The sequence below is a fragment of the Musa acuminata genome, chromosome BXJ1-11 (assembly GCF_036884655.1).
Source record: "Musa acuminata AAA Group cultivar baxijiao chromosome BXJ1-11, Cavendish_Baxijiao_AAA, whole genome shotgun sequence".
In the NCBI taxonomy this organism is placed as follows: Eukaryota; Viridiplantae; Streptophyta; class Magnoliopsida; order Zingiberales; family Musaceae; genus Musa; species Musa acuminata.
In genome coordinates this window covers 3,070,110-3,087,734 of record NC_088337.1, presented here as the reverse complement: position 1 = coordinate 3,087,734, position 17,625 = coordinate 3,070,110, and the positions used below count along the sequence as shown (strand labels likewise).

The following is a 17,625-nucleotide window of genomic DNA, read 5'->3' as shown; positions in this document are numbered from 1 at the left end:
GATTAACTACGATGACAGTAAGACATAAAACATGTGTTGTGCCGGAGTCAAGATCGAGATCATGTTGGGAGTTCGAGAGTTCGACGGAAGTCCAGATGTTCATCGGAAGTTCTACGGGAACCAACCGAGAAGTCTAGAAGATTGCCATAGAAGCTCGTCGAAACTCGCTAAGAAGATCGTCGCAAAGTCCAAGAGCTTGCCGGGAGTCCGTCGGAGCATTGCCGAGAGTTCGTCGGATGTTCGAAGTACGTCAGAAGCTCATCGAAAGAGCAATTGACGCACCGGAACATGAAATGCAATAATCATGTCTTAATTATCATAGTTAGAGCATAAATTAAGTTAGGTTTGGGAGGTAATCCCACTAACTTAATTAGGGGCCAACTGGGCCCTAAGTAGGGCTAGTTTAGGTCAGATTCAAGGCCCAACTAGGACCCTGAATTCTTGGCCGACAGTGGCACCGCCTGGGAGACTCGATCTCCCAGGAATTTTGGGCTGTGGTACCGTCCCTGTCAGGTGGTGGCACCGCTAGTAGTTATTGCTGCCAGTGGTGGTACTGCCCTTGTTAGGCGGTGGTACCGCTAGAGCTCAGTTTCCGAGCTCTGTTAGGTGGTGGTACTGCCCAGACTGAGCGGTAGTACCACCTAGTGTCAGGTGTCAAGCGGTAGTACCGCCCAGTAATGACGATGGTACCACCATTATCCCAGAAATCCGGGATGAGATACTTCTTGGCTTCATTTTTTAAAGTCATTGGGGTCTATAAATACCCCACCATTTTATGCATGAAAAGATAACAAAATCTTGATATATTATTGAGTATTTGAAGTGTTAAAGAGTTGTAAAAGTGCTAGAGTTCTCCTCCTTCCTTTCTAAGTGTTGAGATCATTCAAGAGAGGAGTGAAACTTGTAAGGCTTGTCTCATAAACCCGGCAAAAGAAGAAAAGCTGTAAAAGGTGGTTAGCCTTCGCCTATTGAAGGAAGGTCTCTAGTGGACGCCGGTGATCTCATCGGAGGAGGAAGCCAAAAGTGGATGTAGGTCATATTAACCGAACCACTCTAAACTCGGTTTGCATTTACTTCGACCAACTTTCTTTTATAGCAAACTGCTACTCGTCCTTACTGTGCTTTAACTACGTCTACATATGCTTTCACATAAACATCTTCCGATATCAGCTTTATTTGTATGAAGACTTTACGAAACCGATGCTTTTTATTTGTGTAATTTATATTGCTACAAATCACCTTAGTCTTCTCTTGCAGAGTTTAAAATTCTTCCGAAATATATTGAATTGAAACCATTCTCGTTCGGTTTCAATCGAAATAAGTTTTTTTTAAATAGTAAAAATGTTTTGCTGCACTAATTCACCTCTCTCTTAGTGCCGCTCTTGATTCTAATATATATGACATTAAATCAAATGATATAATAAGTAGTTCGATCAAATTTCCTTCAACTTATTAATCAACTCTTACTCCTAGACTTATGGAGTCGTCACTCTATTGTCTACAGTGTTTTTTATTTTTGGCTTTCAAGTTAGAATGTTATTCACTTTCAATATTTTGACTATTCTCTTAATCTAGTTACCCATGAGCATGCTGACTTTTGTAGAATGAGTGATAGATTTGTTTTTTTAGTCATCCTTGAAGGACACTGGCCCTCCTAGTTTTTGTAATCCTAGCTAATCTAACATATTTTTTTATTTTTAAAAAATATTTTAAATATAAATTAAATATTTGACTTTTTTATAAATCTTATTTAGTCCAAATGTCGCATTGAAAATGTTCAAATATTGATACTACATTAGAATAATATTAATAGTTTAATATTTATTAGATGTTAATATGATTTTTTTAAAATTTAAAAGGACATTGTGACTCTATCTAAAATTATGAGATTGTGATTTAGTGAAAAGTCAATATCATTTATATTTTCTATAAGATAAAATTTTATATTTATTATTTATTATATTTTTTGGGACATATAAAATTTTTACAAGATTATATATATAATTTACTCATTAATTTAAATAAAATTACGTATTTATTTTTGAATAAATATTAAAAATATTATAAGGATAGATTTATCATAAATATTTAATTAAGTTTTAAAATATAATTTTACTAAATATCAAAATGTATTTAAAATATATATTTTTTATCTATTATTTATTAAATCCTTAAATCCTTCCTTTAAACATGTAAATATGTTCCGAACACGATCTTGACCCCCAAATATTTTAAACACATACGAAAGCATCGCCGCTCGTGTTATCCACACTCGTCGCTTCCGCTGTCATCCATTTCCGTGCTCTTTCTATGGGAGAAAACGAAAACAAAAAGTGTTTCCTTGCGATTCCAAAAAGAAAAAGAATAGCGTAAAATTCCCTCGCAGCCGAATCATGATGCGGACCGTCGCAGCATATAATGCCCTTTCGGCAGCCGATGCCAGATCACTGATCCTCCCATTTCCACCGCCATTCCCCTATTTTTCTCCGCCGCCTCTCTCGCCCGTCTCTCCACGTTTTGGTCGAGGAAAGCTGCGGCGTGGCGGGGTAATCATCAGGGCGATGACACCGACGCCGCCGCCCACTGAGTCCAAGAAGAGCGACGCGTGCGGATCCTCCTTCAAGCTCACCGAATCCACCTTCTTGGCGTCCCTGATGCCCAAGAAGGAGATCGGTGCGGATCGGTTCCTTGAAGCCCATCCCAACTACGATGGGAGAGGCGTCCTCATCGCCATCTTTGGTAACGGTCGTGGTCTTGTTGATGTTTTGTTTCTGACGTCGGGAGATGGCTGAGTCGAGTGGCTCTAGCTGTTCTGTTCCTAGAAAGTTAAAGAAGTCGGGCTTCTGAAATAAATATTGGTTTATCGTTTTCTTGTTCCCACCTTCTTGGCTTCACCGATGCCGACGAAGGAAATCGCAGTGGATCGTTTCGTCGAAGCCCATCCCACCTGAGAGGTGTCCTCATGGCCGTAAATTAAAGAAAATTTCATTTTCTTGAAATATTTTGGCCTTGTTAGCTGCCGAAGAAGAGTCACCACGGATTATTTACTCAAAGGCCATCCCGTTTGCGATGGGGGGAGGGTCGTCTTTCGTGTCCTTTATCTTGTTCTCGGAGGAAGTCTAAGCCTCCTTTTGGTTATGACTGGTCTCTCGGTGAAATGTGGATAGATTAGGTTCCAAGAAAGATAGATCACAATGGATCGTTTCCTTGCATCTCGTGCCAATGAGTGGGGCGTCCTTATCGTCATATTTGGTAGAACTTCTCTGGCTGATCTTCTAGTAGAAGTCTTGAGTTGAATAGCTCTCTTATCAGTCCACGACTGTTCTCTATTAATATAATATTGACAGGTTAGGATCTAAGTTAAGAAATTACTTTTTCGTTGGGTTTTTGAAACAAATCGTTGTTTCACTTTCATCTATTATTATTATCGTTATTTTTGCACTTTTTTTTTTGGCTTTCCTTGAGACCGCTGATTGAATTCCTTCAATCCCATCCCACATTATGGGAGAGGCATCCTCATCACTATCTTTTGCAAAACTTCTTGATCATATTCTGGTTGATGTTCTTTGTAGTATTTTACTCACTTTTCGAGGTCACGGGAAGTTGAGTATTAGTACTTTTTCTTCACTCATGACCGTTCTCTCTGGTTGGAATATCAATAGGTCAGGTTCCAAAAGAAGTAACTCGTTAATTGGGCACTTCAAAGGAATCCTTGTTTCTTTTTTTTCTCTTTCTTACTTCCCTGATGCTGAAAACTGCTGCAGATTGATTCATTAAAGGTTGTGCCAAATGTAATGAGCGTAGGGAAATATAGAGGCGATATCACATGCGTAACAAAAGAACAAAAAAATAAAAATCCTAGATTTCTGTAAAAAGGTTTTATCGTCGTCCGAAGATTGGTGCTAAAAAATCGTAAAATAAAAAATCACGCGTATTTGAGGGATGTGTTTTACCTAGAGAGATTGTATATCTAGGAGGTTAATTGTACTCCTCTCTAGCGGTGATTCACACGACAAGGGTTGCGAAGACGCTCTTGAGGTGATAGCCAAAATGCAGGGCTGACCTTTTGATTCTCTCTTATTTATAGAGGCCCATGTCAACTTAACCCTAATGGATCATGTCCTATTGAGTACTAGATCTTCATCCAGTTATTCAAGCCTTTTAGATTAGTGGATCTCTATCCAATAATTTTTTATTAGTTTTTATTAGATTTTATCCATAAAATTTAATAATTAAGGGGTTTATTAGATATTCAATAAAATAGGGGCTTCAACAGATATTTCGTATCTGAATCTCTACTCGTCGCAACATCTATCATATGTGTATAACCCTCTAGACTCAATATCGAGCTAGCCGTGAGTTATACCTGTCAGAACTTCTTTTAGCTCAGTAAATTATTATATACATAATAATTCGCTCAATTCATTGACTATGGACGTACTAGGCCACTACATCGTAGTCTCAAATGATACAAGGGAATCTAATCCTTTAGACCTATCTGTCCTCAGTTATTGTGTACTTATATCCTCATCCATCTAATACCCCGAAGATAGTATACTGGGTATGGTGTTATCAGGCCTATACGATTTTTATTCGAGTCTCGCTCTAATCGGATTTACCTGTAAAACTCTTTTTCTCAATCCGAATGACCCTGATCATGGATTTGTTTGAGCGAGAACACATGAGATATTTATCTCATGACACCGAGAGTAGATGATCCTCTATCGATACTCAATAGTTCTTGTAAGGTTGGTTGCCACTCCCGATAACCAATTGTATTAGTTCTGAAACTTCCAGACCTATAAGTCCGGTATCAAAGAGTGGAGTACTCTTATAAGAATCCTTGATGTCAAGTCTAAGGGCTAGGTACACCACTGGGACGACGGAATCGTTATCTAACAATGAGGTATCATCAACCATCTAACATTTCGTGAGCGGATCAATCAGTGAACTTATTCTCCAATGACCACCTGTACTGTATCCCTAGTGTTCCCCACACGAGTAGCTATGGGATCAATCGTCTCCATTATATAGATGAGTATACGGTACACAAGTTTGCATGTTTATCTCGATGTCCCTCTCGAGTAACCTATGACCGAGATTCTTTAAGATTTGTGTTTAAAGATGAATCGGTCTCATTATCATGATCTCATCACGATCTGATTATTATTGCACAGATCTATGGACATCACAATATTTGCAGCATGCAAGATAAAGTGATAAATCAAATAATATAATAAACAGAAAAATGCGTATCATGTCACACGTGTCATCACTCACGTGATTGATTTGCAGGACACCTATTACTAGCAATGGGTGCTCATCTCCGTTTTTGTTGATATGTTCTTTTTAATTTCTTTCTAAGGTTTGGAGGAGTCTGAGTAGTTTTTTTTTTTCATTTTTGATTGCTTTCTTGTTGCTATATTGATAGTTCAGTTCTCAAGAAATATGATAACGTTGTCAGCCTTTTGAAAAAAGGGCAAATTTTTTTTTCTTTTAAAGTATTTTTGTTGTTTATTTTCTAGCTGAAAGAAGTTCTCTTTTTTCTACTTTTAGTGAAGATTTTGGAAGCTTGTCCTTGACAAATTATATTGTTTCAGTCTTTTTTATTGGATGAACAAGGAGTTTGGAATCTTCGCAGGCACTTCAATTTCATATTTTAGAACTCAGATGGTTATTTATTCAGGAATTTGAGTTTGGCCTATTGTGGTTTGTGTGGTTGATCTTCTTATGCATTATGGGTCCTGTTGACAATGGCATTTTTGGGATAAAAAACTGCCATAGTCATCCATGCAATCAGAATGTCAAACCTGATCTCTGAACAAACTTGATTCATTTCATCTGAGAATTTTGAATGTATAATAATTTCATCAGTCTCAAAATGAGTGGCATACTAAATGGTCTTCAGTTTCATGTTGTTTGTGGCATTTTTAAGTTCATATAAGACTGCTAGCTACTTCAACTATTGAAATGGTCATCTCTTGGGTGTTATTGTTTCTTAGATTCTGGTGTAGATCCAGCAGCTGCTGGCTTGCAGGTGACATCAGATGGCAAACCCAAAATCATTGATATACTGGATTGGTAATTTAGTCATTTGAAAAAAAAACATGGAAACGTATTGCTAACATCAATTGGCATGTTATCTGTCCATAACTTCTAAGCTTATGTTAAACGTCTTTCTTGTCCTTCAGCACTGGAAGTGGTGATGTTGACACCTCTAAGGTGGTGAAAGCCGATGCTGATGGATCTATCGTTGGGGCGTCTGGTTAGTGTTGCTTCAAACTATGCCTTTAATTTTTTTAAGCACTTCTTTTCTGTTGTTAAATAATTTAGGGTATTGGTGAAGCCATACATGTTAAAAAAAAAATCTTTTTCATATTTTGTACTGACCTATCATTGTCTTTCTGTTTGGCAAGACAATGGTGGTTATTATGTGATAGGCAAGGCAAAAAACTTGAATTCAGAGGCTGTTGGTCATTTTGTTTGCAATGCACAACACATGCAGTGATATGCTTGTGGCATGACAACATGCATCAGTTTTGTTTTACTTGCTTTTAGACACTGCAATTAACTAAAGGCATGTTTCATTGCCTGCGATTGGGAGGTTTATTCAACTTCATTATTGCTTGTTCCAAGCCCTGCAGTATGCGAGGACCTCCTGCAGATACTTTAACTGCATTTAATTTTTAAGCATGGTCTTCCCATAGCTTTTTTTTTATCAGTCCAACAAAAAAGGAGGCACCAATAGATCCAGTATGAGCTTTTTTGGTGGTACTTTTTTTGGTAAAGAATCTTCAGAAGTCAGGACTCAGGAGTATAACCGGTTTGTTTTTGGCTTCAGTTATTTAAATCATGTTTGATGGTTAATTTATTTCACTAGGATTATTGCATGGTCATGAAGATAAAAAGATTGGAAAATTCCATTTTTAAATAAGAGAAGTGAAGATCTTTGATTTTTTTTAAATAATAAATAATAAAAGCATTTCTGAAAAACAATGAAAGATAAATGAAGTGGCCATCTGCTGTTTTTTTCCCCCACATTTGACTAAGAGTCTTTTGTGAAAAAAAAACTTTCATTCATGTAAAACATGAAATGGAAGCCATAACAGATGATACCTAGAGCAACTACTTAATTTACTACGAGTAATTTATTGCTACGTGTTTGAAAATTGTTGATTATAATTGTTTTCAGAAACATTAAACAAATGAATAAGTTTTTCTTCAAAGCTTTAACTAGACTCCTGCTGATAAATAAGAAACTACTACCTGATGAGCAAATCTGCTGTATGTGTTCCACGATGACTCTGCCGCCCTAGATATTTACTGGCTAGGCTTGCTGCTTGGAAAATGTTAATTATATACATGAACAGATGAAGATAGGGACATTCGTGATCTTAAAATCAAGGAACACAATAAACAGATAACAAGATGCTACAAGAATCAGATCACAATGATTGATAAAAAGCTTACCAATCAGTTATCTACATGCATGGCAGCAACCTCAATTGATAAGAAGCTTTCCAATCAGTTTAAAATCTACATGCATGGGTGCATCCTCAAATAAATAACTTTACGGGGAAATTAGATTACGATAGTACTAAAATATCTAAGATGTAGCAACTATCGAATTATCATGCACAAATTATATTTAACTCTTAGTCTGATGTTGATTTAAGCAATAAAGTACCGATATAACAAGTGATATACTGACTTGTATCACTTGTTATCATTGGGAAACAAATGCAAAACTAACTAGAGACTGGTATTGATCCTTGTACTGGTAAATGCTGGTTTGTATGTATTTATCGGATTGGTATTTGAAACCTTACGCATGTGTTTACACTTTACATGTTGTAGAAAACCGTGCATATAAGTAAGCAATGGTTGGATTAACAACACTAAGAGATCTATGATTGTCTCACATTTGTCAGTGAGTTTTCTTAATACAACAGAAGAATGCATCCAAGCCTTTCAATACAAAGATGACTTGTGTCATATATCCAACTTTCTCTTGTAGTAAAATCTGGAAAAGAAAGAAGATTACAGGAACCACAACCACATAGTTTCTATTTTATAATGCAGTTTCATTGCCTTGGCTGCACCAAACTGTTATCCTTGGCCAATTTTATGCCTGATATATTGTGGAAGATTTTTGAATATTTTGCACTATCTTCGTTAGCTTTTTATTGTTCAGTATCACTTATCGGTGCATAATAATTGGAGACAAATGCCTTGTTTCTTTTTTTCTTTTTTTTTTAATTTTAACTTTGTCACCACTGGGTTGACTCCTAAACCAAGAATCTGAGGGCAAACGAATATAAATGTTGATTATAGAAGCTGCATTCAACCTTAATTTCATCACTATGTTCATGTAAACTATGAATGATGAATGTATTTTACTATCCTCTTTATTGGAGTTCTTGACTTGCAAATGTTCGCCACTAGACTTTGGCATGGTAAATCATTAATTCATGGGTTCTCATTCAACCTTTGATGTCAACTTATTCTATTGCCATTGATGTTCAATGCTGCCTTCTTTTCTTACGTATAAAAGGATGGGAACCTGACACCGATCTTTTTGAGCGGTCAGATTTGAGGATTACTTGTTGACCGACTTACATGTGGCATTTGTATCTAGGTTACCAGTGTTCAAGTCAAGGAAATACCTTCCTATAAACAGGTGTTAGACTATATTAATTGTTTCTCCCTAGACTTCCTATTGATGGGAACTTCATGTGCTGGTCACCATTTTCTTTGCATCACAAAGTTATTTTTTATTATAATTAAAAACAGAATGAAAAAATTCTGATACCTAGTGGTTGGTATTGGGTGGATATGAAATACTCCACACAGTGATATTATAATTTGATGTGCAAGGGCTTAAGAAAAGATCTTCTAAGTGACAAAAGACATGTCTATATGCTAATTATATATAATTAGTCTTTCTATTGCGTTAGTGATATTTTGTGTTCAAATAATTATGTCTATCTTTATGCATAAACAATTATCTTACATTTACATATATATTTACTTATATGTAATGTGTTATTATAAATTTTACCATCATAAGTATAAATAATTGATAAAATTTAGTGGTTAGTTAGTAAGGTTATAGTTATTTCAAATAATAATGATTAACATGGTCGTTTTATATGTTATTTATAGAATATGAACAAGTGATATAATATAATATTTTTGATTATTTATATTTGAGAGTGATATTTTTATTATATGTTATTTATTATTTTTTTATATTTGACAGTGATAAAATTTTATATTGATAATGTGTTTATTTTGTGATGAAATGTATATATAAGTATCTCTAATTTACTATGCACAAAAATGTAGTTAATTATTATTGGAAGCAAGGTTTGTAATCTCCCGTAGTGGTTTAATACGATTAGTATTTATTGGTTTAAAGCTTGTTGATACATAGACCAAGGTAAATCGAGTGCTACTTGCCCCGTATATTCTATACAGGGCCTATACTTTGGTATAGGACGAAATAGGCCTTGTATGGAGCATTTTTTTTAGTCATCTTTTTGAGTTGTTTATGAAACTAATTATGAAACAATGAACTGACATTCAGTACACTGGTATGGTACCAATCGAGCCCTGATTGATACACTATTGGTATACGAATTTGTGAAACTTGGTTAAAAATTTGTTAAGGCATATTATATTAATATGCTATATTAGTATATTTTGGTAGTCATTATAATCAAGCAATGATGTAAATGATAACGAGTGTCATAATACTTAAATTGGGAATTAGATGTATAAAATATTCAATATATATAATAAATTTAATTGAAAATTTGATGCTATTTTACACTTAAATGTAAATGCACATTAACAAAACGAATATACAATATTGAGTAATCTAAAGCTTGGTTAATTTAAAATTTGAAGTAACTTAATAAATTATGTAATTGACTATCTAAATTTTTGGTATAGAGTTAATTTGTCAATTATACTCTGCTATAATTTCAATTATGTTTCAGATGCTCATGAGCTTAATTAAATGTCAAGGTTTTTAGCCATTTTGATTATAGTATACTGGATTTATTTTTATTTCATGTAAGAACCAAGTGACACTTTAAATGTTTCATGTTTTGGCTACATCAATTTTCTGTTTGTACGTTTTCATAATTCTCTCTTCATTAATCCAGCTCTTTCTATCACTGTTTTCACCGTTCTTCAGTTTCGTTCTCTTTTGATCATTTGTTTGCTCAACCCAGTATCTTCCAGTGACTTTATTATGTTTACACTAAATGTTCAATCTTATATTTGCCCTCATGTTTCCTTTCTTTCCTTCCAAAACATTAGGATATTAATTTTGTACTCTAAGTCATTTAATTGAACCTTTTGCTTTACTTTGTCTAAAATGCTAACTTCTTAAATGTGATCTTGTTAAGAAAAGTTGCTTTACTCTGTGTTCTGCTCCAATAATTTGATCATGATATGATGACCACAATGGACTTTGTTGTGCTTATGTTTGTTGCTTGATATTTATTTTATGTTAATCCACTTATTTACATTCAGGGACTCGCTTGGTTGTGAATCCATCATGGAAGAATCCTTCCCAGGAGTGGCATGTTGGATATAAGTTACTCTATGAGCTTTTCACCAGCACACTGACATCACGTTTAAAGGTGTCTTCCTACTTGTGTATGTTTTGTTTGTATGTAGCTATATCTTCTCGGTTACTTATAGGTTTATCATATATAACTCAGAAAGAACGAAAGAAGAAGTGGGATGAGAAAAATCAGGAAGCAATTTCAGAGGCTCTAAGACAGCTGAATGAGTTTGACAAGGTCTTTAATTTTTTTTCTATTATCAATATGTAAAAATTTCCCTGTATATTCTTTTTGGCAGGAAAATATGTCCTATCATTATGGATTTATGAAATTGTATATTGCTACAACAAAACAGTTACTATGAATAGTTATAGTCCATATGTTTTTCGTTTGTCTACGTTAACCTCTGATTATTTCAGGCTGTTGATTGCTTTTGAAAATCTAGTATGATTCCTTCAGGTTAACAATATTTTATGGTAATGTGGTGATTTTATTTTTTATAAACTACCTTTTGGTTGAATAAGCTTCAAAATGTTGATGATTTTAAGTTTCTTCAGTTCCTGATTTCCATGTTCACTTCATGTTTTTTTGCTAGGTCTTAACCATCATATGCAGAATCAAGTATTGGAATTGTCGAGTTGACAAAGTGGATCAGATTGGTTAGATCAGAATCTCCCTAGATAATAATGCATAAATAAAAATACAAAAATTAAACAAAATTTATGAAAATAGTAATATCACATTAATAGATTCTTTTATCTTCGTATCTTTAATCTTTCTAACTTTTTTTTTTTGAAAAAAATGAAACCAAGATATAAATTTGATAAAGGATAACAATGAGTCAATGACAACATATAAATATTAGTTCCCTAAAAACAAATATGATATGTTTATTGAGAAATTTATTATTTATGTTATACAAAAATATTAATGAATAACTACTAATGAATCTTTACATCATACAAGACATGTTGATGTATGCATCCCACCATATGATACTTTTCTAATCTCCGTACAAATGAAGTAAATAATAACTCAAAAACAAACAAAGAGGAGTTTATTTGAAAAGTGCTCCCTTGGGATTTGAAATTTATTAAAATCCTATCAAATCTTTTATATCTATGCTAGCATTCTTAAGCTACTCTATAGTATTCTCTTTCTTATTTATTAATCTTTTCCTCTCTATCTTACAGAGAAGGTTGATGATAAACATTCCATTGGTTGCAGAAATATCAAATGCAACAGTAATGGCTTCTCCTCTGTTTCATGGTCAGAGGTTTCTTATTTGTCTTTTCTTCATCTTAACTTCTTGCTTCTTCTCCCTCTCCTCCCACTTTTCGTCTTCTTTGTGTCAGTCAAATTGGCTGTAACTCTTAGTTGAGGAAAGTGTAATTAATAGTTGCAAACCTGCAATCATCACACATTATGAAGATGCTTAATATTTGAGATTTTTTGCACCTCAGATTACCATTAAGAATATTTATAACTGAAAATACCAACTAATGAGATATGTGAACTTTCGGAATTGAGTGCACCAATACTAGTAAGAATACGATATATGAAAAAATTGAAGAAGTACATCAAGTTGTAATTTACAATGTCATCCTTATTGCCTGTTTATATTGCAATATAGACAGCTTTCATAAAACCAGATTAAAACTATTATTATTCTTAACCTCTTTGAAGGTTTTACTTATGAATGCCTAACACTATGAGGTATGCTTGGATTTTTCCTTTAACATACAGCTGACATGTCAATTGTCTCTTCAATGTATGAATGGGTGCAGTTGAAGTTTGATGAGGCACCAAATGAATTATGTATATCTTTTCCATGCATTGCTTTAGAAAATCAATAAGCCTGTGGATCAGATGAGTAACAACAAAATCATGAATACTTTGATGCATATATGCAGAAGTATGATAAATTAGAAGATTTGAAGTTAAAGAAGGCTCGTGAAGATCTTCAAAACAGACTTGATTTTTTGAAGAAACAAGCTGAAGTAAGACAAAACTTTGTTATCAAATATCAATATTCTCTTTCTTATCAGGTACAACATTTTCATAAATTTTCTCACTGTATCAATGTTAGAGCTATGATGACAGAGGACCTGTTATTGATATTGTTGTTTGGAATGATGGTGACGTTTGGAGGGTTGCTGTTGACACACAAAGTCTTGAGGATAGTTCTGATACTGGAAAACTGGCTGATTTTGTTCCTTTGACAAACTATAGGTTAGTGCAGTCTATCAATGTGGGCTGTTTATCTTATTCTATTAAATGTTTTATGCTTTGTGATCTTCTGTTGTTAGTGGATGTTTTACCATTTCTAGAGCAGGCAACGTTTGTTTAGTGTTTATGTGATTGCTGGCATATTTGCTATGTTTCCTGCTTTAGGTTTCTCTAGCTATCTTATGATTTGAAACATGATGTTTGGACACATTCCTGATTAACAGGATTTCATATCTTAATTGGGTGTCTTCATATGAAGTGTACTAGCTGAATTGCTGGTTTCATATCAGATCTTTGTGACCGTTCTTTTCGAATTAGGTCATTGTGATACTCATTTTCATCAACTTATTTTGCTTCCTATATTCTTTTGTTGCTTGAACTAATATATTCTTCTATCGATATTTCATGTATCAAAATAATGAACTTTTAGTAGATTTTCATTACTAACTATAGCTTGCTAACATAGTTGTTAGGATCATAAAGGCACTAAGAGGGGGGGGGGGGGGGGGGGGTGAATTAGTGCTTTTGGAATAAAGTTGCGATTTGAAAAATTCCGATAAAAAATACGTATTGGAAATGCATTTAACTTAGAATGTGAGAAAGGGTAGTGAGCAATTAAATCAATTAGTAATAGCAAAAAAAAGTCTGAAGAGAAATGCAAACTAGATTTATAGTGGTTCAGTCGTCCCGACCTAGTCTACTCCTGATTCCTCTTCCCTCGAGGCCACCGATTTTCACTACCGATCTTCTTTTCAATGGGCGAAGATCAACTACCCTTGTTACAACTCTTTCTTCTTTTCACAGGCTTAGGAGAGAACCCTCACACATCTCTTTTACAAGAAAACCTCACACCTCTCTTAGAATGATCTCTAAATTTAAAGAGGAAGAGACTCTAACACTTTTCAAGAGAGTTTACACACTTCAAATCATAAGGTTTTCATGCTAGTTACTCTCAGATCACCATAAGCCTTATAAGCTATCTAGCTCTCTTTCAGGATCGACTTTCCTTTTGGAACGTCATATCAAACATTCTTTTTTTGCTTACACTAAATAGGTTCAGTTGAACTTGCATTATAGGCTTGTAGCTAATCACTCTTATCTCACTTGTAAAGAGTTTCAGCATGACGAGAAGTCATTTGACTTATTATGTTTTTTTCAAGTTATGAGCTCTCTTCCATCTCAATCCTGTTCAGAAAATATTAGTTTTACCTTTTTCTTGTAGTTTTTGCCTAATGCTAAGGATGATGTCACTTTCCAATTTCAATGTCTTCCTTTTTCGGTGGGCACAATTTTGTTACTGCAATATGTAAATAAAAGAGTTTTTGAAACCTGCACAGAACTTATTTATTGGAGTACATAACTGGTGGAAATATGTGCAGGAATGAGCGGAAATTTGGTATTTTTAGCAAGCTGGATGCTTGCTCGTTTGTTACAAATGTTTATGATGATGGCAATCTTGTAAGTATAGTAACAGATTGCTCACCTCATGGAACCCATGTTGCTGGCATTGCTACTGCCTACCATCCTGAGGTATCTTCAATTTAATAATCCACTTTTTAATACAAGAAATTATCTATTTTTTTGACCAAACAATCATCATCAGGAACCTTTGCTAAATGGAGTTGCTCCGGGAGCCCAATTGATTTCATGTAAGATTGGGGATGCACGCTTAGGCTCCATGGAAACAGGGACTGGTTTGACTCGAGCATTAATAGCTGCAGTGGAGGTAGCCTTACTTTTCATAAATGTGTTCAATTTATGAAATTGTGATGATGCTGATCTTCAATTTATTGTGTTTGGTTGGATGATGATTATGATTTTACTTGAGGAATTTAATACTTCTGTATATGGTGTGTTGCACTGCATTTATGAGTTTGTTTGGCTACTTATATGCTTGTAGATTGAACAAGTTTGTTATTTTTTTTGGTGTACCAACCAGCAGTTAGAAGGCTTAATTATTGAAAGATAACAGTTCTTTTATTGATTATGAATTTAATGCAAATTTGTGAAGTATTTCTTCAAATTTCTTGATATTATGCTTTCACTTATTAATGAAGATTTACAAGCCAACTCATGATGGAAATAATATATGATTTCCATTATAATTGACATGATAAAAAGCAAGGTTTTTGTTTTCATCACATGAAGAATGCAGGTAATATGTACTTGCGCTGACTAGGATGGATCAATTGCTAGCTTAATCCCTTTACTGATCCTAACTGCCTTTGTTTAGTCACCTAGGGATTATTGCTTTGTTTTTAACCTAACATAAGATGCTCAGATGCTGCACCAGCAATTATCATAGTGGCTGCTATGCAAGTGTTTTTACTTATCTCCTTTGCAATTGAACATGTTCTTGGTGAGAGAATGTGCTTGCATCAAACTTTGCCAAATAAAATGAACTGTACTCGAGCAAACTTGGTTAAAACCAAGTGTTAGTTTCTATATTCAAGAATGCTCCTAGTTTATGATCTGGGCTTTTAGTTAAAGTTCGAGACTTATAACAGTACATAGTACCAAAGATTAACATCTTGATCTGCTATCGAGATCGGTCCTCGATCAAATCGGTACAATACAGGTATGGTCTAGCGCTGGTCATCAGTTCTAGGCCAAATGAGCACTACTCTTGATGAGTGAATTGATAAAAAATATGTGACCCATAATATTCCAATTTGATTTTTCTTTTTTTTCCATATCTCTTGATCGGTGAATTGATAAAAAATATTAAATCTGGAACATTAAAGTTGGTTAACAATATGAAAGGAGAGACAGAGGTTTCTCTCTCTCTCTCTCTCTCTCTCTCTCTCTTCTACGTGAGGACATTTGACCTCACAACTAGGCAACAAAGATTCTCTTGGATATGCAGCCCACTGTGCCTACTTAATGCACAAAGCTTGTGGAGGGGAACCATCTGCTGGACAGTGCAGAAAGCATATAGCATGTGCATATTGGAATATCGACCCTATGACCTCTCATATGGGCGATGGTATTTCTACAACCCAATCAACAGGTAGAGACAAGTGTATGGAAGAAATTAAAAGGCGAGAAGTTAGGAGAAAGTACAAGAGAAGGAAAAAAAATGAAGATAAGGACTTCAAATGGTGCAAAAATTCATTTTTAATAAGATTCCAACATACAGTAGAAAGAAGTCTAACCGATATCTCATCTTAATAAAATTTTTAATTTATGTTATCAGTATATTTGGATTAATTTCATCAATATTTCTAGTTTACATTTTTGGGAGTTGTAGAGGCCTTTTCTGAGTCTAATCAGTGTCGAGTCCTAATGTGAGAGATAATGGTGAGGCAAGTTCTAGAAACATTAGCAATATGAATCTATAGGTATAAATTTTGTGGGATTTTGTAGAATGATGTGGATTAAGGAATAATTCACACAAAATCATTTAGTGGGATGTATATATATATATATATACACAAGTGTTTATAAGCCATAAGACATTATTTATGTTTATTTTCTGCTAAATTGATTGATACATCTTTGTTAACTATGTAGCTTGGGTTTAGTTTACTTTCTTAATTGTTCTTTTACTCAAGGTACAGTAGTGGTTTGAATGAACATATCCTCACATTATGTCTTTCAGAATCATTATGGTTCACCATATCTTTGTGAGTATCATAATGTCAGTTGCACTTTGTCTCAAATTTTGTAAGATATATGTCTAAGCATTTTCTCCTACTTCTGTACAGTTCTCCTGATAACATCTTTTATTCCAACTAATAACATATTAACTAGGCATGTCTGCACACTGTTGAAATGTTTCTTACAAGTGGTTCGAGTGGCTCAGAATTTTTTGCACTTCAATCTCTGAAATGGCTTCTTGACAAATTTTATATAAATGTTGCAGCATAAATGTGATCTCATTAATATGAGTTATGGGGAGCCTACACTGCTTCCTGATTATGGGCGATTTGTTGACCTTGTTAATGAGGTAGTATCTTTTGAACCATGCCTGCTATGCTCAAATTATAGCCCCCTCACCTTTTGGGTTACTTTAGTATTTGGCTATTTTGCTTGCAGTAACTGAATGCCAAACTGTATCCTCAGGTTGTAGACAAGCACCGTCTAATATTCATTAGCAGTGCTGGGAACAGTGGACCTGCGTTAACCACTGTAGGTGCACCAGGTGGCACTAGTTCAAGCATAATAGGTGTTGGTGCTTATGTCTCCCCTGCCATGGCTGCTGGAGCTCATTGTGTTGTTGACCCTCCAGTTGATGGGTTGGAATATACATGGTAATTTCTTGTGGCCCTGATCTTGGAATTTAGAGATGTACTGTACATACTTGGGAAGTAGGGATCTAAAATTTTTCCATGGAGTTCTCTGAATGAATCTACAGTGCTGTTGGCCGGAAGGCAGTAGTAACAAGAAGCCTTTTTCTGAAAAAGATGTTTCTAAGGGCAATTTTTTTCAAACAAAAAATAGAAAACCATTCTTTGTCTTTATAGAGTTGGTTTCAAGAATAATATTGTGTTGTTGACCCTCCAGTTGATGGGTTGGAATATACATGGTAATTTCTTATGGCCCTGATCTTGGAATTTAGAGATGCACTGTACATGCTAGGGAAGTAGGGATCTAAAATTTTTTCCATGGAGTTCTCTGAATGGACCTACAGTACTGCTGGCTGGAAGGCAGTAGTAACAAGAAGCCTTTTTTCTAAAAAGATGTTTCTAAGGGCAATTTTTTTTCAAACAAATTTTCAATTAGTAAAAAATAGAAAACCATTCTGTCTTTATAGAGTTGGTTTGAAGAATAATATTTTGAGAACACAACTAAACAGGCCCTTAATTATTTGTTT

At 34.6% G+C, this 17,625-nt stretch overlaps 1 protein-coding gene across 2 annotated transcripts in view; it reads left to right on the top strand.

Moving 5' to 3' along the window:
• Positions 1-2,264: 2,264 nt before the first annotated feature.
• The window catches only part of LOC103970347 (tripeptidyl-peptidase 2), a 45,810-nt gene continuing 30,449 nt past the window's right edge, over positions 2,265-17,625 (top strand). The window contains exons 1-12 of one of the 2 annotated variants that reach the window (XM_065089130.1): positions 2,265-2,739; positions 6,003-6,081; positions 6,192-6,265; positions 10,546-10,655; positions 10,737-10,817; positions 11,774-11,824; positions 12,494-12,580; positions 12,670-12,812; positions 14,189-14,339; positions 14,413-14,535; positions 16,675-16,758; positions 16,875-17,062. In XM_065089130.1, coding sequence (XP_064945202.1) covers positions 2,394-2,739; positions 6,003-6,081; positions 6,192-6,265; positions 10,546-10,655; positions 10,737-10,817; positions 11,774-11,824; positions 12,494-12,580; positions 12,670-12,812; positions 14,189-14,339; positions 14,413-14,535; positions 16,675-16,758; positions 16,875-17,062 — 1,517 coding nt within the window. In that variant the 5' untranslated portion in view covers positions 2,265-2,393. The remainder of the gene's footprint in view (positions 2,740-6,002; positions 6,082-6,191; positions 6,266-10,545; positions 10,656-10,736; positions 10,818-11,773; positions 11,825-12,493; positions 12,581-12,669; positions 12,813-14,188; positions 14,340-14,412; positions 14,536-16,674; positions 16,759-16,874; positions 17,063-17,625) is intronic. The other variant, XM_065089131.1, reaches the window with a different exon arrangement.